This window comes from Schistocerca piceifrons, chromosome 5 (genome assembly GCF_021461385.2).
Source record: "Schistocerca piceifrons isolate TAMUIC-IGC-003096 chromosome 5, iqSchPice1.1, whole genome shotgun sequence".
NCBI lineage: Eukaryota > Metazoa > Arthropoda > Insecta > Orthoptera > Acrididae > Schistocerca > Schistocerca piceifrons.
Genome location: NC_060142.1, coordinates 307,236,774 through 307,262,543, shown reverse-complemented (window position 1 = coordinate 307,262,543; position 25,770 = coordinate 307,236,774). Strand labels below are relative to the sequence as shown.

Genomic DNA, 25,770 nt, shown 5'->3' with positions numbered 1-25,770 from the left:
ACCAAAACTTCTCTTAACGTGAATCAGAAAATAAGTCTTGCCTATAGCAAGGTTATGTCAAGAGGTTTCAAGAGTACTTTTTCAAGTGTCCTAGTTTTAGTAACAATAGTCAATGATGCAATAAGCACAGAGACCATGTGAAATTTAATTGGGAGAAGGTATTTAGAGATTCCAGGAATTTTAGCAGGTCAACCTGCTAAACCAAATCAGGGGCTGAAGGCTTATGGATCTCAGGAAAGCATCCTCCAAGCACCCTCTTACCACCACCTATTCCAGCCCTGTGACTGGCAAGACATATACTATCAAACAGGGAGCCACCTGTGGAACAACAGATGTCATATGCCAGCTGTTATGTAAACACTGTTCGACCTTTTACATCGGCGTTACTACAACCCAGTTATCAGTCAGGATGGGCATAAGCAGAGGATGTATACAGGCAACACACAATATCCTGTTGCAGAGCATGCTGTACAACATGGAAGTCATAACCTTGGTGCCTGTTTCACAAAATGCGCCATCTGGATTCTTCACCCAGACCTCAATTTCTCAGAACTCCGCAAGTGGGAACTAGCACTACAACATGTGTTTGGTTCTTACCACCCACCTGGCCTTAATTTATCTTAATTCCTTCTGTCTCAGTGTATCTTCACAGTAACTACTCCTTTCTTCTCTTTATTTTAGTTTTTACATCTTTTATTTTCTGGCCTATCTATTTTTCACCATCCCCCCTCCCACCTCTGTTACATACAATGCACTTAGCTTTGCACTCTTCTTAACTCATGCATGGTGTTTTAGTAGTAATCTTTGTCTTGCATGTTTCCTGACTTCCACCTATAAACTCTCAGGTTTTCAAATCTTGTCTAGTGCAGTCCTCGACAATCAGTCTTTCCTTCTCATCCCATCCGGTAAGTCTCGCCTGACTCGGGGTTCAGGTTTACTTTTAGGAACTGTACCCCTTTCCCTAAGCCTCTGCAGTCATATTCATTCACCCCTCTTCCTTCCCCTTCAACTCTTATGCCAGAAGAAGGAGCCACTGGCTGTGAAAGCTTGTAAAAGTTGAACCCTTTTGTGTGTGTGCTTCCATGCCACTGCTTAGTGAGTAGATTTTTGCACTATCCATTTAAATTATATTGTCAGTGATTGGCTGTTTTAGTTGTTATGTTTACATAATTGATCACTTTTGCTGTAATACCCAAGAAGTCTGAGAGGTTTCCAAGGAGAAGGTATTTAGAGATTCCAGGAATTTTAGCAGGTCAACCTGCTAAACCAAATCAGGGGCTGAAGGCTTATGGATCTCAGGAAAGCATCCTCCAAGCACCCTCTTACCACCACTTATTCCAGTCCTGTGACTGGCAAGACATATACTATCAAACAGGGAGCCACCTGTGGCACCCTTATGCATTACATAGGATAGTCTGTCTTGTAAAGCTGCAAGTTATCTGTACAGTGGTAGCTTTTCCTCATCTCTATAATAGGTCAGCACATCTACAATCGTTGGTCTGGATCCTGTTGAGTGTACTCTATGTCCGACATGGTTAGATCAAGTTCCCGTGGTTTGCTTCTGATTTGTAGACTGCTGTGGAGAAGTCGTGCAGTGTTCTTGTAGCATTCTTGCATCCAAACTTCATGGAAATTGACGTTATGGTCCGGTAGGCTGTTAGCTGATCTAAGTAATGGATTTAAGGAGTGGATCCATTGATTGAGATGGCAGGTATGTGCTCATAAATTGACAGCTGTTAACTGTTGCATAATTTCTTATATTCCCTTAGAAGGATGCGATTTCTTCTCATGTTAGATGGTGGAAAGCAGCTCAAGGCTGGTACCCAGAATACTGGAGTGGACTTTATTGCACATCGTTTTCTTTAACTGCAAATCTGTCAGCTGTGTGTGGCTGTTGTTTCCAGGCAGGGCTGAAGTATTATGCCGCTGAGAAGACAAGCCCAATGGCAGATGATTCTATGGTCAAATCTGCAGAACCCCATGTCATACCACATAATTTTTGCAGAATATTGATCCTTGAGCTAATTTTAGCTGCAGTCTGTTAAATTCTATTTAAATGTCAACTTTCTGTTAACTACAACTGCAGGGTACCCTGGGTATTTCTAATGGGCTGGCTAGGATATTACTCAGATGAAAGCATGTGGTTTCAGTTTTTTTAGGGTTTGGCAGAACTCCTCATAAACTAAAATGTCCAGTTATACTTAGATATTTAATTAATACATCTTCAGTGACCTGGATTTGTTTGTACTGTGTCACTATCACTAATTCATCAGCATGTGTCTGCAATACATAAGCTAAGTAGTATGGAGCTAGGACTGTGCATTGAGAAAGGCCATTATTAAGGATCTCCTAGTCAGTAATGGCATTATCTATAAATATTTAAAATGGTATGTCAGTCAGCATAGTGTTGAGAAGTTGTGCTGTTCTTCTTCAGGGTATTACTCAGAGCACCTGACAAACAACACAGAGTCTCCACATGGTATCATAAGTTGCAGACAGATCAATAAATACTGCAGAGTTCTTTTGTTGTGTCTGGAGGCCAGCTTCTATACAAGTTGTCAATAGAAGCACTTGATCTACATAGCTATGGTTTGGCCAAAATCTGTCCTGTTCAACTGTAATCTTTCCAAATGTCTCAACACACAGTCTGTTATACAGCAGTCTCTCAAAGAATTTGTACATCAAATTCAGAAGTGCAATAGGATGGTAACTTCGAGGTTTGTTGCTGGGTTTCCCTGGTTTTAAGATACCAGTGATCTTTGTCTGGTCGATAAGTCATGGAATGGATACAGCTGTATTAAGTAAAAGTTTCTTAGTTTAAATTTTCATCTGCACTCTTTGTAAACACAGTGAAGGCTTTTACTTTGTCCAGGTATTGTGACATTTATGTAGTTTTTTCACTTTCAGATTTTTGGCTTCTTTTGTGGAAGAACGCTCTTTGGGAAAATAATGAGCTTCTTATGGAATGTTCACAGAATGTCTCAAAAACAAAGCAAACAATAAAATAAACTTGAACAACACACAAAAGCACAACATCCAATGCAGTTAGTGAGAACAGGTTTAATTCTAATGTTACCAGATAATTCAGTTCTCACACCACCAACGGTAACATTATAACTTTCTTCCTGAGAATTCTTGACACTGACATATCATTATATCCCAGTTCATTGCCAATCTGTGTGATTTTCAATATCTGAATTTCACAATGAAATGTTTTAATGTTTTTTTCCTTGAAATCAAACTTTGGGTAGTATAACTAACCATTAAAAATTTCTGGATGCAAAAATGGATAAAATAAAGGAAAGGCAACCACTTACGTATAGAGGACTTCTGTGTGGCATACAGAAACATGTAATGAAAGCAGTTAGCACTAGCTTTCAAGCTCTTGCTGATTTTCTAGTAAGAGTACACACAACCACACATGCACCCAAATGGACAGGCTCACAGTGGCATTGAGTCTTGCTGTATGTTTGGGTATCTGTGTGGTTGTGTCTGTGAATGTGTGTTCTTACTAGTAAAAGAGCAATATCTTGAAAGCTAGTGTTAACTGTTTTCTGTTACTCGTTTCTGTGTCATGCACCAATCTTCTATAAGTATGTGGCTGCCTTTCTGTTATTTTATATATTTGATCAATAAAAGTCCTTCACCCACAGATTATTGTTCCCTGGAACAGTTCATTTCATTACTTTCAGTGGATGCCATATGTATGAATAATTCATTGTTCCAAATGACAGTCAAGTAAAATGGCACAGTGGTTTGGATTTTTTGCTTTTTTTGTGAGGAGTGGAGTTCAAATCCCCATCCAGCTAGATTTTATGTGAGTCCCCTACATTGCTACAGACAAATTCTGGACAGATTCTTTCAACAGCCATAGCCTGTTGCCTTCTTCATCTTTGGTTATCCAAACAATGCCCCAACTGTAATGAGCTTAAGTTGATGAGATGTTAGGCACTTTCATTCTTTTAAATGGTGAACATAAATATTTTTTTAAGTTTACAGGATTTACGTACCCTGAGTAATATTTTTCAGTGATCTGTGCAACTTGTTGACAAGTAATGATGTACAAGCTGCTTTCAAAACAAATTGTTTTATTGTAAAATACAGTATTTCACAGAGAAAGTCTGATACATAATTATTTAATTCCAGGAGCAGGTTGAAAAAGAGAGTGTTCTGCACAAAGATATAATCCAAGAAGACTTTTTGGACACATATTATAACTTGACTTTAAAAACTGTCATGTTACTGAAATGGACTATTAAAAACTGCCCATTTGTTCATTACATCATGAAAGCAGATGATAACACATTTATCAATATTGAAAGCCTTGTGCATTTGCTCCATTCTAAAGGTACAACTGGTTTATTGATGGGTGATCTTATTTGTGGTGCACACCCAGTTTCAGACTCGCACAGAAAAATGTATGTACATACTTTTTGTTTTTATTAATTTATCTTTGTGAAATGGTTTTATTTTAAGCTCAGCTTTCAACTAAATATTACTTATATGCATAAAAAAGTCTTATTGACATATATATTGTGTTGCCTTTCATATAAAATTAAATTGTGGGAGCCAAATTAAAAAATAACACAGTAAACACCACACACAAAAATTCAAATGATCAGAGTCCATTAAAAAATAAATAATAGACATATAACAATATTTTGTCAGTCTTCAATGTTGTCACTGATACCATTTCCTTGAACTGAATCCATACAGAAAATGTCTGCCAACTTGATATCAAAAACACATATCATCTTCATTGTGCAGTTGTTTGAGCATCAATATCTGTTTTATCTATTTTTTCTAAAAATTTCGCCATAAATGATCTACTGGAAGTGTTCTTGAGGTGACAAATGGATGTCTTATCAGTCATAAATTGACACATTAGACTTGATGGCTTTTTTAATAGATATAAACTTTTGTAAAGAGTCCATGAAACTAAATAAATTACTTCTTTATGTACATCAGTCACCACTTATTTGTATTGGACAAATCACCACCTACAACTAGAATACTATTTGTATGTAGTCAGCTACGAAGTAAATTATTCCACGTAAGTCAGGATTAAATTTAATGAAGAAATTCACTATGTCTATTTTGAAGTTTAGTTGCAGGCTATATTAAAGGAACTAACCAAATCACAAAATATATATACTTAGCTAAATGGAATAATCATGTTCTTTCATTTTAAGTTCATTGTTCCCTGGTAGAAACATTAGTTTGACAAAAACTTACGGTTAGTTACATTTAGGTCACTGATCTGCCAGATACATGAAAATACTCTACTCAGATTTTATGAAGGACACAAATCACACGTTGCATATAAATGTAGATTTGAATGCAGACTTTGTCAGTATTGTAATAGTGTTAAATTCTGAATTTTTAACATGCACTAAAAAAATCATTACAATAATTTATCTTAGAAAAATATATATGAAGTCAGAAGTCAATGTACAACTCACATTAAAATCTTTTAAGGTAAATCACTTAATCACTAGGAAAACATCAGAAAGGTAACTGACATGGCACTGTTGTAGGACCCGCCCACCCATTCGCACAAATATAGTTAGAGAAAGTGTAGGGAACTTACATAAAGTGGGAAGAATGAAGAATTAATATGTCAACATTATACATATAGGCCTATATATTAATACTGATTAACAACATGAAGGGTGTGGCTCCCTTTCTCTTAATTTTACATGTATTCAACTTCAACAATTCTTTGTGTAGCAGCATTTATCTTGGAACGTGCCAATATATGATCATTAGGATAAGTATGACATGAAGTGTTGACCTCAGATGTCAGGCACATCTACAGGCTTACACAAATTTTACAACAACCTTATTTCAATTATCTGATCACTTAGAATTCAATTTATTATACTAATTCATATTCTATCAATAATTTCATTCCACATTTATCAAGCTTACATATATATCTGTGTTGTTTCTGCTGTTACTAATCAATATTTGAACATAAAACATAAACAATTTTCATTTTGTAATTGTAACAGAGTTTTTGTAAGGACTGAAAGTAGCATTCATTTGTATTTGTTTACTAAACTCACAGATATTTAGGAACATTTTTCAACTTATAATCTTCATTATGTAAGCAGATTTATGTTAGACATTGTTAGCAAACATATTTTATGAATTTCAGTACTTAAAGCTAAAAGCATTGTAAAACTTTATGTAATAATGTGAGATAAATGAATTAATGTGTAACTGAATGGCAACAGTCTGTGTACAGTAGGAAGATTTTGATTGTAATCCATAAATGTTCTATTTCTAGTAATGGATGACTTAGGCAGTAATTGTTAGAAGTGTATATATAAGGAGTGGTGAATCAGCCATGAGTCTGTCAGTTTTCTGACAGTTTTTGTGAACCAGTTTGGTTACAGTATTGCGCAATAAACATGTAAATTTGAAAGAGGACATTTTGTCAACATGAATTTCTTGAAATTTCTTTTAGCATTACCAAATAAATAGCTACACTGTCAAGAACTCAGCAAGTTGCAGCAAATTTTGGTGGAGCAGATAATTCATGAATTCTTTTACAATTACTGCAGTATCGGAGACTGCTTAGGAATGAAGAAGAGTATTTGCTAATTAATTGTTATGCCCTGAAATATTTCAGTTGAGATGAAGTATCCTGTCATTACAGCTACACTCCTAATGAGGCTTTGCTAACAAAATTGTGAGTTTTAGGTTGATTTATGAAATAATGGACTCTTATACAATGGACAATTTAAAAGAAAGCACTGGCATGGAGATTTGAGAGGCATCATACACTGAAGTGCCAAAGAAATTATGGGCATGCATATTCATACACAGAGATATGTAAACAGGCAGAATATAGTGCTGCAGTCAGCAACACCTATATAAGACGACAAGTGTCTGGTGCAGTTGTTACATCAATTACTGCTGCTAAAATGGCAGCTTATCATTGTTTAAATGAGTTTGAACAAGGTGTTGGAGTCAGCTCACAAACAATGGGACACAGCATCTCCAAGGTAGTGATGAAGTGGGAATTTTCCCATATGACCATTTCACAAGTGTATTGTGAATATCAGGAATCCAGTGAAACATCAAATCTCCAACATCACTGTGGCTGGAAAAAGATCCTGCAAGAAAAGGACCAACAAAGACTGGAGAGAATAATTCAACATGACAGAAGTGCAAGCCTTCCACAAATGGCTGCAGATTTCATTGCTGGGCCATCAATAATTGTCAGCGAGCATACATTCAGCGAAACATCATCGGTATGAGGTTTCAGCACTAAATACCCACTCGTGTACTCTTGATGATTGTGTGACACAAAACTTTATGCCTTGCCTCGGCTCATCAACACTGACACTGGACTGTTGATGACTGGAAATATGGTGCCTGGTCGGACGAGTCTCATTTCAAATTGTATCAAATGGATGTCAGCAGGAGACTTTTCAAGCTGGTGGAGGCTCTGTAATGGTGTGGGGCATGTGCAGTTTTAGTGATATGGTACCCCTGATATGTCTACATATGACTCTTACAGGTGACATGTAAAGCTTCATGTCTGATTTGTGCATGCATTCATGTACATTGTGCCTTCCAATGGATTGGGCAATTCCAGCAGGACAATGCGACACCCCACATGTCCAGATTTGCTACAGAATGGCTCCAGGAACACTCATCTAAGTTTAAACACTTCTGCTGGCCACCAAACTCCCCAGACATGAACATTATTGAATATATCTGGGATGTCTTGCAGCGAGCTGTTCAGAAGAGATCTCCACCCATTCATACTCTTATGGATTTATGGACAGCCCTGTAGAATTCATGGTGCCAGTTCTCTCTAGCACTACTTCAAACATTAGTTGAGTCCATGCCATGTCATGTTGCGGCTCTTCTGCGTGATTCCGGGGGCCCTACATATACTAGGCAGGCAATTTCTTTGGCTCTTCAGAGTATACGTTAAGAAAAAAAATTAGATTAAAGAGACAATAACTAAAAACTGGACATAAGAAAAGAAATGATGTTTGTGATGTGAAACTAAATTGACATGGACAATTGAGATAACAACTTTGATTGTTTATTCTCTTTTGTGAGTGCTAGAAATTCTGAGTGAAGTCATACAATTTTATCGTGAGGACTGACATTTTCATTCAAAGTGTGAAGAAGGTGAGTAATAGTAAGCAAGCCAGTGTGCCATTAGAAACTCGGGACCAGGTAGCAGACAATTTTGTGAGTTTAAACATCACTGATAATGATAGTGAAATAGGAGTAAAGTGAGGTTGTGCAGAACCAGATTCATGACAATGAGGCTGTAGGAAGTGTTAATCTGTGTAGTGATTCAAGAATTTCTGTGTAAATTCTAGAACCACTCAGCCTTCTACCGTCTCGAACACACAATATTCTAGATGCAAGTGTGGGATGGTAAAATTCTATCTACTGTGCCTCACATGTTTGTGTGTGCAGGTTTAAAGTCAGTCATGAGAAGAAGGTAGATGCGGCAGTTGTACAACACCAACAACTACTTGTTTGGCAATCCATAGATGTTTTAGAGGAAGAACAATAGAGTTTTTATGCAGCCCTGTGTCTACTGTGTCATTGACAATTGTTACGATGAATTCTACGGACCCCCTTGAAGATGTCTCCCGCAGTTGGAGACGAAACGTTGGGAATCGACACAGAATTCATCAACTGACCGCGGCATAACAGCCCGGATAATTATAATGGACATGATATTTCCGGCCGTGGAAGTCTACATTTTAGTATCAGATGCCTCTACGGGGAGGAGATGTCAAGAGAAGTGCGACACCTGGAAGGACTCCAGAAGAAGAGAGTGCAGCTTTTGTGTTCCCTCACATTCCTGTCTCGTTGCAGAGCCGTTGGCATTATACCGAAGTTTCTGAAGATAAAGCGACTGTTCTATTCGGGAAAGGCACTATGCATTTTCAAACGGACTGAGGAGGCGTTACTACGAGAGCACATTCAGCAGACCTGACAGGACTTGGCAAGCACAAACTGTAAGTTAATGTCTCTCCATATTACGATCAGTAATAAACTGTGCAGCAGTGACTGGGATAAAATTGATAGATACTGCATGATACTATGGGGAAGCGTATGTTGACAACGTCTAGTAGACAGAAGAAGAAGTTCGATAATTTGCTACCTAATCAGACTGTTCGGCATTTAGACGTTTCCCGGACCATTATCAATTTGTCCAAACGTTCGTTATCTGACGATGAGACATCTGTGCTTGCCAAGGGAGGAAATTTTGCTGTTAGTCCACGTTTTCAAAAAATGGTTCAAATGGCTCTGAGCACTATGGGACTCAACTTCTGAGGTCATTAGTCCCCTAGAACTTAGAACTAGTTAAACCTAACTAACCTAAGGACAACACAAACATCCATGCCCGAGGCAGGATTCGAACCTGCGACCGTAGCGGTCTTGCGGTTCCAGACTGCAGCGCCTTTAACCGCACGGCCACTTCGGCCGGCTAGTCCACGTTTTGTGCCCACGGAAGAAATTATAGCCAGTGTAGAAGCAGGAATTCGCAGTGTGGATTCTGTAACAGCTGAAGAAATCCGTATAGAAACAGTAAGAATATTAGCCAATGCAAAACCACCAAAAAGTAATATAACTGTGGGTGAGAGAAGAGCTTTAAAACTCCTGAATGACGACGATAGTATTTTGGTTCTCCCAGCTGAAAAAGGAAGCACAACGGTGGTTATGGATGTGGCCGACTATCGGAGTAAAATTACTGATCTACTGGATCCACAAGCATATAGGAAGCTGAATAAGGACCCCACAAACAGCGTTCTCAGAACTGTGTCGCGGTTAATAAAAAAGTCCTCCATTGAAGAGAGTGTACAGAAAGGTCTCTGCAATTCGGTTGCGCAACCACCGAGGCTTTATGGATTGCCCAAAATTCATAAAGAAAATGTGCCGTTAAGACCGATACTAAGGGCCATTTGTTCGCCCACCTACTCGTTAGCCAAGTTTTTGACTACGCTGCTAAAACCACATGTGGGCCGTTCGGACTCTTATATAAAGAATTTGACACATTTCATCAGCAGATTGAATGGCATAGTGGTCCAGCCAGAGGACATGCTGGTCAGCTTCCATGTGGTATCGCTGTTTACCATGGTTCCACTTAATGATGTATTGGAACAGCTGGATCGAATTTTTCCTGCCGATATTTCAGAACTGTTTAAGTGTTGTTTGACAACCACATACTTCAAGTGGAATGAACAGTTTTATGAGCAAACGGATGGCGAGGCTATGGGAAGCCCCCTAAGTCCTGTAATTGCAAACTTCTTTATGGAGAAATTCGAAGAACGGGCCTTAGGTACTGCCAGCAAAAAACCAAATGTATGGTTCCGATACGTGGATGACATGTTTGTGCTGTGGAGACATGGTAGGGAGGAACTAATCCAGTTCTACGAACATCCGAACAGTATAATCTCGAGAATTCAGTTTACAATGGAGGAGGAGGTAGACGGCAAGTTACATTTCCTCAATGTGCTTGTTTTTAGAAACGAAAATGGTAGTTGGGGCCACTCAGTATACCGCAAACCCACGCACACGGACCGTTACTTGCACCGGGACTCAAACCATCACGCACAACAGAAGCGGGGTGTTATAAAGACATTAGCGGACAGAGCTAGAAATATTTGTGAACCTGAGTTGCTCAACGCTGAGATGGAACATCTCCACAATGCACTAATGAAGAATGGATATTCGTCCGCCGAAATAAAACATGCATTGAGGCAGCCACGCAGATATCATACTGACGTACAGGCTACTGCAAAATCTAAGGACTTCCTGCCATTTGTTAAAAATGTAACGGAAAGAATAGGGAGGATCTTGACGAAGCGGAATATTACCGTAATTTACAAGCCCACCAGGAAGATACAGGAATACCTTAAGCCTGCCAAGGACGCTCGCAAACCACTGGAAAAAGCTGGAGTGTATAGGATCCCACGCAGCTGTGGTGATGTTTATGTGGGTACCACTAAAAGAACTGTTTCTAAACGTTTGGAAGAGCATAAGGGAAATTGTAGAAGAGGAGAAACAGAACGATCAACTGTTGCGGAGCATGCTTTCCAGCCAGGGAACCACAATATTCGTTTTGAGGAGATGCAAGTACTAGCGGCCACAAGTGGATATTACGAAAGGCTCTACAGGGAGGCAATCGAAATCGCTAAACACCCAAATAATTTCAACCGAAAGGAGGAGGGTGTGAAATTAAACGGCATATGGATGCCGGTGTTAAAGAAGATGTGTACCACCCGCCCACTACTGGGTGATGGCAACAGCGACCGACGGCGACGGACAGTGGCCAATTGCACTGACGTTTTCAAAACACGTGACGTCACACCGCGGCGTGGGAGCGCGCGGACACGGAATTTAGCAGCAGTCAGTAGCGAGCCAGTGGGTGTGTTGGACCTTCCATTGAGCTATGGGCCCCCTTGAAGATGTCTCCTGCAGTCGGAGACGAAACGTTGGGAATCAACACAGAATTCATCAACTGACCACGGCATAACAGCCCGGATAATTATAATGGACATCATTTCTTTTGTCAGCAGGTAAGATGACAAAGTCTTGGTCTTCTCTCAATTCTCGTACAGCATTTCTTTCAGCTGAGGTGATGTTAAAGTTGGACCTCTGAGATGAAGCTTGAGTCAAGATCCGGCTTGTGTCATGCCTAATCTCTTCAGCAGCATCCTTAGGAAGTTATAAGATCAATAATTGGTCACTGTTAATCAATTTCATTCTGTTGTTGGCAGCTCCAATAATGTGCTGTTTGCCCAAAAGCAGTTGTTGAATTTATTTAGTCCTAGAGGATTCTTATTTCTTGTTAATTTTCTTCCTGAAACTTGCATATCATTTCAGACATGTTGTTGTTGTTGTCTTCAGTCCTGAGACTGGTTTGATGCAGCTCTCCATGCTACTCTATCCTCTGCAAGCTGCTTCATCTCCCAGTACTTATTGCAACCTACATCCTTCTGAATCTGCTTAATGTATTCATCTCTTGGTCTCCCTCTACGATTTTTACCCTCCACACTGCCCTCCAATGCTAAATTTGTGATCCCTTGATGTCTCAGAACATGTCCTAGCAACCGGTCCCTTCTTCTTGTCAAGTTGTGCCACAAATTCCTCTTCTCCCCAATTCTATTCAGTACCTCCTCATTAGTTATGTGATCTAGCCATCTAATCTTCAGCATTCTTCTGTAGCACCACATTTCGAAAGCTTCTATTGTCTTCTTGTCCAAACTATTTATCGTCCATGTTTCACTTCCATACATGGTGTAGCGGGACTTTGAATTTCGCCACACTACATTCGTTCCCTCAGATAAAAAATATCCCGTCGCATCGGTATGAGCGCTCGACAGCAGAGAAACTACTAAAATTGTAACTCTTTTTTTTTGCTTTCTATCCATTTTTTGTTCGTCTCTTGTTAGCCGAAGCTTAAGGCAGACGTGATCTGATGCTGACGTAAAAACATAATGGCTAATCTTGATCTGATTGTAATGTGTAGACATTGTGGAAGTTGTTAAGAAATTCGGAGGACGGAAGTAGCAAAGTGAATTAAATTGCATACAGTATCAAGATGATTTTAATTGGTATAAATTAGTGATTCCTGGACTATTGCAAGATTTCGGAGCAGATTTTTCACGCAGAAATGGAGGAGATTTTTGAAGACCTGGACGCCGCCCGAAAGAAGACATGTTAACGTGGTAAAGAATGAACTCTAAGCTACACCATTTCCCCCTGTCAGTTACGTTTTGTTATTCTCTGTTATTTTCCAAAATTTTTTGTAGTGGAAATTGGTTTAACTTTTGCTCAAAAGCGCCACAAGGACCACCCCAACAATAGCTTTTTTGAATAACGAAGTATGATAGCTTTTCCGTAATACAAAGTCCGATCTGCATTTCTTTCTTTCTTTCCCTTTTTTCACGGTCATTAACGATTTTGAAAAAACCATTTTTATTCACGATTTCTTCCACATTTTCAACCTTCTCTTCTCCATTTATTTTTTTTTATTAACCACTACAACTGGCTCCCGCATCAGGACGCAATTTTCGGATGTGTCGTTTTTGAACAAATTTGAAACTTTAATTTGTATTTTTTCCCAACAGTGAATATCAAAAAATCCTGAACTTTAAAGGGTAACTAAAACACCAACTTTATTGTACCTAAGCAAATGATTATACAACAATACTGTAAAGAATTTTTGTAACTAATTCAATCTGTTTTCTTTTCATGGCATATATTGATGCAAAACTGTTATTTTGAGACCTTTTGGTGATTATCCGATGGAGATGTATTAAGAAAATCCATATTTTGACGAATACGATTTACGCAGAAGTGTTTGACCAGCCGCTGCAGGGCAGAAAATTTAATGGTGAGTCACACAATTATGTTTCATTCAAACATTCAATAGCCAACTGCAGAATCCATTTTTCCCTTTCCACACATCCTGTAGTTCTCTTCTAGATTTTTCCAAAATTATCTATCTCTACTGTAGTTTGTGGTAATTATAGTATTGTTGTAGCATATGAAGATCGTGAATTTGACCGCCAAACAGTCATTTGTTACGAAAAATTTTGTCCGCCCTGCTGCAGCTTTCTCAATCATTGTTTGCAATAGAGCAATCATTTACATTGACAAGAAAATATTTCAACCTAAATTTGTGTCAAATTTTTATTAATCAGACTTATATTATTCCCTTTTTGACTTACGATTATACATTCTATTATAATGGAACGCGGTAAGGTAGAGATAGTTTCGGCAGATGAGTTAAGTGAAGTAGATTCATCTTTCAACCAACAAGAAAGTCTGCGTTTCCCTCCATGGACGAGTTCACAGATCAGTGCAATGATTTTGCCTCAAATTTGCAACATTTGTGATAAAACACAGATGGCGACTTTAAATGACGAAATGTGGAATGGACACGAGACTAGACCGTCAGCGCCATTGTTAACATCAATGTCAGAACCGAATATGAGACAAATTCAGCAATGTGACACAAATCGAAAACAAGAAACTGACAAACTGGACCGACTATTCGAGTTGTTTGCAGACATGAAACAAGACGTTAGTCAGAAAATTGACGCAAAACTGGACGCACTTGATCAGGACTTTAAAGAAAGGCTAGATAAAAGCGACGAAAAATTTGACGTATTAAACCGTACTATGACCGAAAATTTTGAACGAACGACAAAACAGATGACAGAATTAAATAACACCACTCAAAAGCTCAGCCAGCGATTTGAGACATTATCCGATCGAGTCACTAAACAGGAAGAAACTTTGGTTACATTCACACATGAAATAAAAAACAATATCACCCGATGTGAGAATCAGTTAACTCAAATAGTTAATGTGCAGCAGGAAGTGAACACCCGTGTGGAAGAGTTAGCTCAGGCCCACACTTCAGCTAGCTCCACCCAAGAAAAGCTGACTGAAGAAGTGGGAATATTACCCAACAGCTCACAAAGGCAGTTCTTGAACAAACCCACCTCAAAGAAAAGATAGAAAAATTAGAAGATCGAGCGGACCTCGCGTCACTAAACAACGACACCAACATGGCCGAAAGAATTGTACACGAATGTAAATTGTGTGACGACTACCTGGACAAAAAACTTGAAACAATTACAGAAGACATACTTTCAAAAACAAAGACTCATGTTAAAGACGAGACAAAACACATAGAAGACGAAGTGACAAAATTACGAGACAATGTTGTGCCGTGTTTGGCGATAGGTGCAAACGCATCGTCAGGAAACGACAAAACAGCTAAAACCACGGCTAATGACACAGACAGAACACCACCTATTGTGGAATCACCTATTTCAAATCAAAATTGCAATGTGCCGCTTTCTTTTCCACCAAACGAGCAATATTACGGTACGACACCTAGAGTAGCAAGTGACACAAACCACGTCAATAGTGCTATACCAACCGGCATGGCCGATGACACGTTTGTAAGGCATGGGTATTTCCAGACATTTTCCAGTGAGGACAAGCACAAAGTCCACCCTATTGTGTTTATTAGATCATTTGACGGTGTTTTTCCACGTAGTTGGTCAGAAGTCGATAAAATCAGATACGTCACCAATCTCATGAGAGGACGAGCAGCTAAGTGGGGTGCCGCTATGAAGCAGCGGTGCCTTACGTTTGAACAGTTCGAACAAGCCTTCTTGGACGAATTCTGGTCCGAGAATGAGCAACAGAGTCTTAGGAGAGAAGTGTGCAACCCCGAGACCTATGACCCTAAAAAAGAGACGTTAAGACAATACTTTGAGAGGTACCTAGACAAGACACTGTACTGGTCCAAACCAGCCGACTTGCCAGCGATAATTGACACTTTAAAGAGCCACTTACCCTTTCCATACTGAGACAGATTAATAGGAATACCAGAGAATGACATTAAGAGTTTTTTAAACTTCTTAGATCAAATGGACGTAGTTTACAGAGGCGATTCACGCCATTCAAATTTTATGCATATTAGTAAACAAAATCAGTACCCACCCCAAAGGAATCGTAGTGACGGTGGTTGGTGGAACCATCCGTCCGCGCCGCGACACAATACGATGCCTGCGTGCGAAACATACTCAAATGGAAACGTGTATGACGGTAGGAACAACCGCAGAAATTCGTGGAATAATAATAATAACAACAATAATTATCACCTATATCAAAATGGTAACTACATGCAAAATGAAAATCACAGACAGTACAACAACAACCGCAATAGGAGACGTGAGAATAACCGGTACAACCCGGGCTACTTTGACAGGAACATGCCATATAACAGACATAATTACCACCAAAACAACAACAATCCCAACAATCACCGACAGAATATGTGGAACTCAGAAAATTCACGCATGACAAATCATAACCCTCCACGGAATCCGCCGCCGTTCCCCAGTACAGTTATGCACTCCCCGCCACAAAGTAGCAATAACAATTGCGGCACGCCATCAGCTGACACGTGGGCGCCAACCGGCCGGAATGTAAACATAGTGGAGCTGGTCAATGAACCCGGCCAAACACAGCAGACGACGGAAAACAGTCGACGACCGAGCTAAGTGCTCGTGCTTCGGTCGTGAGGTGTTGTAAGAGCGCAACGGCTGAGACGGTTTGTTTCCTCAGGTACGACGACAAAATGACAGCTATTATATTCAGGTCCTTTCAGAATAGCAAGTATACCTCACCCAGGTTGTTACTCCCTAGAATACCCGTTATCTCACAAGCCGAGGGGGCTGCATCCCCACAGACATTTGAAACCCTTTGTGCACTAAAACAACATAATATAATGACAACTAATTTGAACATGAGCAAGCTGCTGTGAGAACGAGATCATAAATATTTGTATTGAATACATGAACATTAAGTTATACAGCCTAAGATCACAAACGTTAATTTATGGAAATTATGTACTGCAGTTACACTTGTACACATAATTACGAAGAGAATGTAAACCCAGGTGAGTACACTTACTGAATGAGAAAATATATTCACATAGGAATGAGGTCTATGCAGGTTAAATTTGTTGTTAATTGTAAATTATAAGGTGAACCAACAATTAGTTAGATTAGATTAGATTAGATTAGTACTAGTTCCATGGATCATGAATACGATATTTCGTAATGATGTGGAACGAGTCGAATTTTCTAATACATGACATAATTAGGTTAATTTAACAACATACTTAAGTTAATATAACAACTTTATTTTTTTGTGTTTTTTGTTTTTCTTTATTTTTATTTTTTTATTTTTTAAATTTTTTTTTTCTTTTTTTTCTTAATTTATATCTAAAAATTCCTCTATGGAGTAGAAGGAGTTGTCATTCAGAAATTCTTTTAATTTCTTCTTAAATACTTGTTGGTTAGTTATTTCAAGGCACTCTAATGACAGGAGATAATATCTACTGAGATCAGTAATGACACATGTATGTAGCAGAATGAATGAGGACGTAAGAATGAATAATCAGTATGAATGAGTTAACATTTAGGTTAATATAAGAAGGTAAGTTACTGTGAAGTAGTTGATGGAGACAAGAGATTATTTGAGGAAAATATTATTGGAGTTTTATGAGAAAGGAAGTGCCAAATGGCCCCACGTATGTGATATATTAATGTTTGATGAGGAATATGTTTAATGTATAAGGATATATGTATTATGATGAATATGTGGGTAAGGAATGAGTGAGAATGTTTTGGTAATATTGTGCTACATAGAGAAGTGAGTAAATAGTCTACATCTTTAAGATTACGTAAGAATTTCAGTTTGAAAGAAAACATTTGTGATTAGTTAGAACGCGTGAGTACAAGACGTTAAATGTGAATCTATTTTCTGTGCCCTTGAAAATGAACGAATGCAAGAAAAGCAGAGTGAATATAATAATGATTACAGCTGTTGAAATAAGTGTAATAAGAATGTAGCTTGGAAACACATTAGCTTTAATTTATTTCAGAAGTGTAACTTGGTAACCTTTCGTTAAGTTTTGTTAAGCCACTGTGTGGAAGAAAACATTTATAGTTCGTGTTCAGACAGGAGAATGATATTTTAAGGAACTTAAGTTGAAATATAGTTTTCACACAGCCCTCATGTGAATACATTTGTGTATATGAAAGTGAAATTTAGTGCCATGTTAGCCTTTATTATACTTACATATGACAGAAAACCCTGAGGAAGCAAAGGATAGGAGAGTTATTAAGGCTGTTTTGCGACTCGTACAACACCTCCACTTAAGCGAACAGATGACAAAATTACATCTACGTTGAAGACATTTGACTTGGCTATGCAAGGTAAGTGCAAAGGAGCAGTGACCATCCGTGCAGCCGACGTCGAGCAACAGACAGTGAGAAAGAGACATTTTACTGTCAATTATAATAATATGTTCTTTATTTATCATTTATAGATAGAAATGATATATATATATATATATACCACATACATGATGTTTAACCTTCACTAAAGTAGAAGAAAGTTCATGGTTGAACTCTTGAGAGGAAATTTGATATGTTATCATATAATACACATTATGAGAAAAACAATCTGTGAGATATATTTTCCATTTGTATAGACAGTATCCACAAGAAGTGGAGATATTGAGGAAGTGCTGAGCAGTGATTTACTCATGCAAGGATTTGTTAATGTATAATACACTTAGTCATATGAACAGTCAGAACACAAACAAAGAATCTGTCATGATGTTACACTACGCAGACTTGACGTAAGGACACTTACATTTACCTATGATTTGGTAAATGGTAAGCACCTCCTTTCACACACCTCTTGAAGGTGATGCAAATGTTATAATGTATTATGTTCTCTTTGTATGTAGTAGCTGTAGGATTTGGCAGTTTTTAGGTAGTTTATAGTTTCTTCCAGTCTATCTTTCTTTCTTTCTCCATTATCCTACCACCTACTGCAGCTGGGTATTGTTTGTTTATGGAATGTAAGAATATATTGTGTGACAGTAAACTTTCAGGAATGAATAAAAAGACATGAAGAAAACTGAATATTGATGGCATTACAAGCCTGGTCAACCACTAGCCAAGATATGGAATCAAAAGAAAGAAATAAATAATAAATGAAGGAAAGCCCGTGCTTTAAGTATTAAGTCTGATGTCCCTTGGCACGCCCAAACCTGAATAAAAAAAAATTAATACCCCAATAAAAGAAAGCCAATGGGACTTAGTATAATTTTTTTAGTGTAAATATTTCACATGCAACTTCTTGTAAATTTATATGTATTTGTATATGTGTTAAAACTTTGCATATTGTCAACATATTTTGAAACGTGACCACGAAATGTAAGCTTTCATAATTAACAATGTAAACATGCTTGTACAAAGTGAACTGTTAAAATGTAAATATGGAAAAAAAGTGTTGCAAACTGTGTTAAACTGTGAACATTATAAACGACGAAATTTGTGTTATTTGTGAAACTTATGGTGCATAAACCAAATAACTGTTTGTAAACCGATATAAACTGCAATTTACTTCGACGATAATGAGGATTTTCACACTGCAAATGAACGTTTGTTGGCAAGTGTAAACAATGTGGTGAAACACCTACCTTTGCGAACATCGATGCCGTTGTTCCTGGCCAGCTTTCAGATGCTTTGGAGACAATTAACTCAGCACCTGTCAAAGGCAATGTGGAGGCTAAAAACTACATCGACCATATATGCCCCGGGAACAATAGTCATGAAAACGCACATTGTGATCCCTTGATGTCTCAGAACATGTCCTAGCAACCGGTCCCTTCTTCTTGTCAAGTTGTGCCACAAACTCCTCTTCTCCCCAATTCTATTCAGTACCTCCTCATTAGTTATGTGATCTAGCCATCTAATCTTCAGCATTCTTCTGTAGCACCACATTTCGAAAGCTTCTAATGTCTTCTTGTCCAAACTATTTATCGTCCATGTTTCACTTCCATACATGGTGTAGCGGGACTTTGAATTTCGACGCGCTACACTCGTTCCCTCAGATAAAAAATATCCCGTCGCATCGGTATGAGCGCTCGACGGCAGAGAAACTACTAAAATTGTAACTCTTTTTTTTTGTTTTCTATCCGTTTTTTGTTTGTCTCTTGTTAGCCGAAGCTTAAGGCAGACGTGATCTGATGCTGACGTAAAAACTTAATGGCTAATCTTGATCTGATTGTAATGTGTAGACATTGTGGAAGTTGTTAAGAAATTCGGAGGACGGAAGTAGCAAAGTGAATTAAATTGCATACAGTATCAAGATGATTTTAATTAGTATAAATTAGTGATTCCTGGACTATTGCAAGATTTCGGAGCAGATTTTTCACCCAGAAATGGAGGAGATTTTTGAAGACCTGGACGCCGCCCGAAAGAAGACATGTTAACGTGGTAAAGAATGAACTCTAAGCTACACCATTTCCCCCTGTCAGTTACATTTTGTTATTCTCTGTTATTTTCCAAAATTTTTTGTAGTGGAAATTGGTTTAACTTTTGCACAAAAGCGCCACAAGGACCACCCCAACAATAGCTTTTTTGAATAACGAAGTCCGATAGCTTTTCTGTAATACAAAGTCTGATCTGCATTTCTTTCTTTCTTTCCCTTTTTTCACGGTCATTAGCGATTTTGAAAAAACCATTTTTATTCACGATTTCTGCCACATTTTCAACCTTCTCTTCTCCATTTTTTTTTTTATTAACCACTACAATGGCTACACTCCATACAAATACTTTCAGAAACGACTTCCTGACACTTAAATCTATACTTGATGTTAACAAATTTCTCTTCTTCAGAAACACTTTCCTTGCCATTGCCAGTCTACATTTTATGTCCTCTCTACATCGACCATCATCAGTTATTTTGCTCCCCAAATAGCAAAACTCCTTTACTACTTTAAGTGTCTCATTTCCTAATCTAATTCCCTCAGCATCAGCCGACTTAATTCGACTTCATTCCATTATCCTTGTTTTGCTTTTGTTGATGTTCATCTTATATCCTCCTTTCAAGACACTGTCCATTCCGTTCAACTGCTCTTCCAAGTCCTTTGCTGTCTCTGACAAAATTACAATGTCATTGGCGAACCTCAATGTTTTTATTTCTTCTCCTTGGACTTTAATACCTACTCCGAACTTTTCTTTTGTTTCCTTTACTGCTTGCTCAATATACAGATTGAATAACATTGGGGAGAGACTACAACCCTGTCTCACTCCCTTCCCAACCACTGCTTCCCTTTCATGTCCCTCGACTCTTATAACTGCCATCTGGTTTCTGTACAAATTGTAAATAGCCTTTCGCTCCATGTATTTTACCCCTGCCACCTTTAGAATTTGAAAGAGAGTATTCCAGTCAACATTGTCAAAAGCTTTCTCTAAGTCTACAAATGCTAGAAATGTAGGTTTGCCTTTCCTTAATCTGTTTTCTAAGATAAGTCATAGGTTCAGTATTGCCGCACGTGTTCCAACATTTCTGCGGAATCCAAACTGATCTTCGCCGAGGTCGGCTTCTACCAATTTTTCCATTCGTCTGTAAAGAATTCGCGTTAGTATTTTGCAGCTGTGACTTATTAAACTGATAGTTCGGTAATTTTCACATCTGTCAACACCTGCTTTCTTTGGGATTGGAATTATTATATTCTACTTGAAGTCTGAGGGTATTCATACATCTTGCTCACCAGATGGCAGAGTTTTGTCAGGACTGGCTCTCCCAAGGCCGTCAGTAGTTCTATTGGAATGTTGTCTACTCCCGGGGCCTTGTTTCGACTCAAGTCTTTCAGTACCCTGTCAAACTCTTCATGCAGTATTGTATCTCCCATTTCATCTTCATCTACATCCTCTTCCATTTCCATAATATTGTCCTCAAGTACATCGCCCATTTCAGACATATCTATACTTATTTCTGTCGTGGCTGCAGATGTCAAGTTCTAATCTCACCTTGAAAACTACAGTTCATCTAAAAATTCATTATTATTGCAAATATTGTAGATTATATCTCTACTTGTATTTGTGTAATTAACTGCTTCACCTACAATTGGTTTCAAAGACAGGTTGAATATAAAATTTATTTAATAACACACTTATTGCAGCTGAATAGCCATACAAGTTCAAAACCCAATTATAATAATACATGAAAGTATTAATTTTACATATTGTGATTTGCATAGTCACTCATTGATTGTGCCCACTTGATATAGTGTTCTACATGGTAAGATTTACATATTTGATGACACAGTTTACTCTCTTATGTTGTGTCTGGTTCAAGATGTAATGTTTTGTTGCAAATAAGGTAGTGGAAATCACGGACTGCAATTCTGATGATCAAGTGTCTCATCACAAAGTTTTCCTTCATCCGTGTTTGATCAGTGATGGTGCTTGTACTGTAAAATTCTTGAGGCATATCATCCCTTTGTTCTTTAAATATTTTTAATATGCATTCTAAAGTTTTCCTTCATCCGTGTTTGATCAGTGATGGTGCTTGTACTGTAAAATTCTTGAGGCATATCATCCCTTTGTTCTTTAAATATTTTTAATATACATTCTAAAGATGTAATGTTTTGTTGCAAATAAGGTAGTGGAAATCACGGACTGCGATTCTGATGATCAAGTGTCTCATCACAAAGTTTTCCTTCATCCGTGTTTGATCAGTGATGGTGTTTGTACTGTAAAATTCTTGAGGCATATCATCCCTTTGTTCTTTAAATATTTTTAATATACATTCTAAAGTGGTGGTGTTGGGCTGCATCAGATTTGTTCGTAGGTCTTCAGCAGTTATACAAGTCTGGATCATTTTGTTTTGGGCACTCCAATCACTTTCTTTATATAGATCAGCTTTACTCTTTCTAGTGTTACTGGATTTTTCTCTGTGAGATGTGGTTTGATGATTTCTAGGTATACGTCACTGTTAATGAGATATTGGCTCAGAATAGTGCCATTGCTGTCTCTAGGCTGGGGATCTAGTGTGTTCTATTTCATGGATAGTCATTATTGCTTGCACTGCTTTCTCTGTTACATTTTGTGAAACAATTTGCTCTTGTTTGTATAGTGACCTCTAGGTACTTGAAGTCTGGTACAATTTTCAGATTTTTTTTTTTTCCTATATGAAGATCTCAGCCAATGAAGGTGCTCTTTTCCATTTCTGAGCACAAAATGTCATTCCCTAGAATTCAGTAAGACATACAACTGAGCTGTCCAGTGTCTGAAAATTTACTTCTAGTTGTTGAACATTGTTTCTTGTGGATTGTATATTCTGGTGGAAGACTGTAAAATATATAGTTGTGCTTATCGTGGCAGGCTACCTCCTGTTGTGCTTGAGATTAAAAAATCCTGCTGATAGGATGGAGTCACTGTTTTTCATCTGCTTGCTAGACTGAACACTTCACTTGCTGCTACCCTAAGTAGGAAAAAGCATACACTCTTGAATTTTTATTAGGTTGTGCTCCATCAGGTTGTATAACTAAAGTCAGCTAAGCATTTAGTGGAAGAGCATCAGACTAAATTCATTACAGTAAGTTCAAATCTGAACAAATATATGAATTCAATGATGCTCCGATGGTTGAAAATGAGCGTATGATAATTGGTGATGTGATTCAGTTTGTGTGTGCTTTGAAAAATCTTGGTGCCCTAATATTAGCTGCTGACAAGTTACCACAGTAATCCTTTGTAATGCCATACTGAAAGAAATAAAGAAACAAGAGTATATGAATTGCTTGGTTAATTATTGAGATTCTGTTGTTAGCTATGGTAGAACTTTACATGACAAAGTATATCCGAGTATTTCTCACAGAAAGAATCATTTCTTTGTACAGTACCCATATGAAGCCGTGTTTGGCACACTGAACTTCCATATTATTTATTGTTTCTTGTTGCTTTGAAATGTGTTTTGAGCGTGTTACAATATCGCCTGCATACACATATGAGATTGCACACTCCCCCTGGGGTATTCTTACAATTTCTTCCCCTGAAAGGGTAACTAACAGAGGACTCAATAGGTCTCCCTGGAATACTACACTCTATTGGAGTATTGGCTCTGACAGGGAGAGGTTATCTGAGATCATTATGTCCTTCCTTTGCAGTGTTGCACTTATGATTCGAGTCCATATGTTGTTTTCACTTAGGGTTTCCTTTAGTTTTTTGTCACTAGCTTCCTGTTTATAAAGTCAAAGGCTTTTGTGTAATCTATAAACACTACATAAAACTTTTCTCTCTCTTCAAGGGCTTCCCATAAACTCTTTAGTAGTACTTCTACTGTGTCAGAATTGATCTTCCATCCTGAATCCCATTTGGCTTTTGTTTAGGTGTTCATTGATTGTTTACCTTATTCTTTCTGTTATTATTATTTCTCAATATTTTGAAAGGTAAGTTTTCTATTGCCATATTCAGTATCTTCTAGGATCATTGTGGTTTCCTGTCCCTTTATATAGCACTTTTGTTACTAATTGCCTTCACTTTTCTGGAATGGAGGCTGTTTCCATGCACTTATTGTAAAGTTTTGTCCACTTTGGTGGTAGTGGCTCCTTCCTTTGGTTTCTTTCCTTATCTTTCCTGGAATGTTCTTTTCTTTTAGAATTTTTTTGTTGGAATAAATGTATTTTGTGATTAGAATATAATTTATTCTAATTAATTAACTTATGAATTTTGATTTCTTCTTTGTTGTTGGTTAGTATCTATTAAGTTTGATTCAATAAATGATGGAGGAAAGGGTCTCATCCTTAAGATATGCACTATGAAATGGCTGATACAGGTTTTCAGTCTTTGAGAAATATAAGCTTTAATCTTCGAACTTTTCAAAAGTAAATAATCTCAAATAAAACATGTCACACCATTAATATCACTGTATTTCTTCTCTCAGCAGCCCCAACTACTTCCATCATAACTCTACTCCTCACTGATACACCATAACTATAGCCAATTTAAAATTAATTGATGGTTGACATAGGTCACTCACCACTACTCTGTTGCCACATCAGCCACCAGCTACTGCTCACGTATAGGTGACACAAAAACATGGCACATCATTTCAGAAATATTATTAATGTGCAATGCAGAGCAATGTTGGAAGGTGCCACTGCGAGGTATGTTGGAAATGTGAGATGCTCTGTCAACTGTTGATTTTAAGTGACCAATGACTGAACTGCAGCAGATGATGCATGTTACAGTCCTGAGCATAAACTCATGTCATGAGCTGCCCACAACCTCATGATTCGTAATGTATGTGAGAACACTGTGGTGAATGTTCTGCGTTGGAACTAAAATCACGATATTTTTTTTCATGTCTATTAAGGCTAACATCTATTACCAAACTCAAGACAGAAAAGATTCAGTTTCAGTGCTAAAAGCAAACTGCAATTTCTTTTTATCATTGGTCACCTGAAGCCATCCATCCTCTCACTGGCTACACAAACTTCCACAATACAAACCAATGAGCAGTCCTCAATGTCAATTCATTGCAGATTATAGATGACACAGGAGATACCAAAGGAAAAAGGAATGATATATGGAAAAATAAGAGCAAAGAAAAAAGTGAATAAGATGGTGAAAATTATGTGTCGAAGAATTAGAAATAAAAAATTACATTTAAACCAGTTAACTGAATAAAAATGATAATCTTTTTTTATTAGATTTGGCAATAAAAAAACTTTTATGGTACTTGACGAGAGTTGAACCCAAGACCTTCAGCATGGCAAGTTAATGCACTAACCATTGCACTAAAGAAAAATGCTGAATGACTTAGTTATATTTTTGACTATTATCACTCAGTTACAATGATGAATTGCAGCCTTCAAAACCTCAGTTTCATACAATGTCATATGAAGCTTATCTAATGTAAGCCAATCTCTGTGATTATGACTACTGCATATGTGACACTGAATCGCATCTTGTGTGCAAGTATCAAGTAGTGTTTAGTTGGCCCTTTGTGTGAAATGTGTGTATTTCATTAGTGTCTTTAAGTGTGTGTGTGTGTGTGTGTGTGTGTGTGTGTGTGTGTGTGTGTGTGTGTGTGTGTGTGTGTGTGTGTGTGTGTTTTGCTTGGGATGTATTTATCATGTGTGATGTGAAGTAAAAGTGCCAGACCCATGCCACAGGATCTACACACATCAAGAAAGAATGTGGAAAAGGAATTGAAAGTGAACTGACCAATTATTTTGGCACTTTAGCAATAGTAACTAGTTCAGGTGTGACACTGAGCACTCTGATTGGTGAAAACCAGCTCCAAAGCATGAACTGTCAACTATCAAGTAATTTTAATGAGACTATGACTAACTGATTTGTCATTCAAACAGATGAC

General features: G+C 37.9%; 1 protein-coding gene across 1 annotated transcript in view; it reads left to right on the top strand.

Annotated features, from left to right (window-relative positions):
* LOC124798961 (beta-1,3-galactosyltransferase 1-like) overlaps positions 1 to 25,770 on the top strand; it is a 109,187-nt gene that overhangs the window by 57,843 nt on the left and 25,574 nt on the right. Inside the window, exon 4 of the mRNA XM_047262495.1 lies at positions 4,147 to 4,418. Coding sequence (XP_047118451.1) covers positions 4,147 to 4,418 — 272 coding nt within the window. The remainder of the gene's footprint in view (positions 1 to 4,146; positions 4,419 to 25,770) is intronic.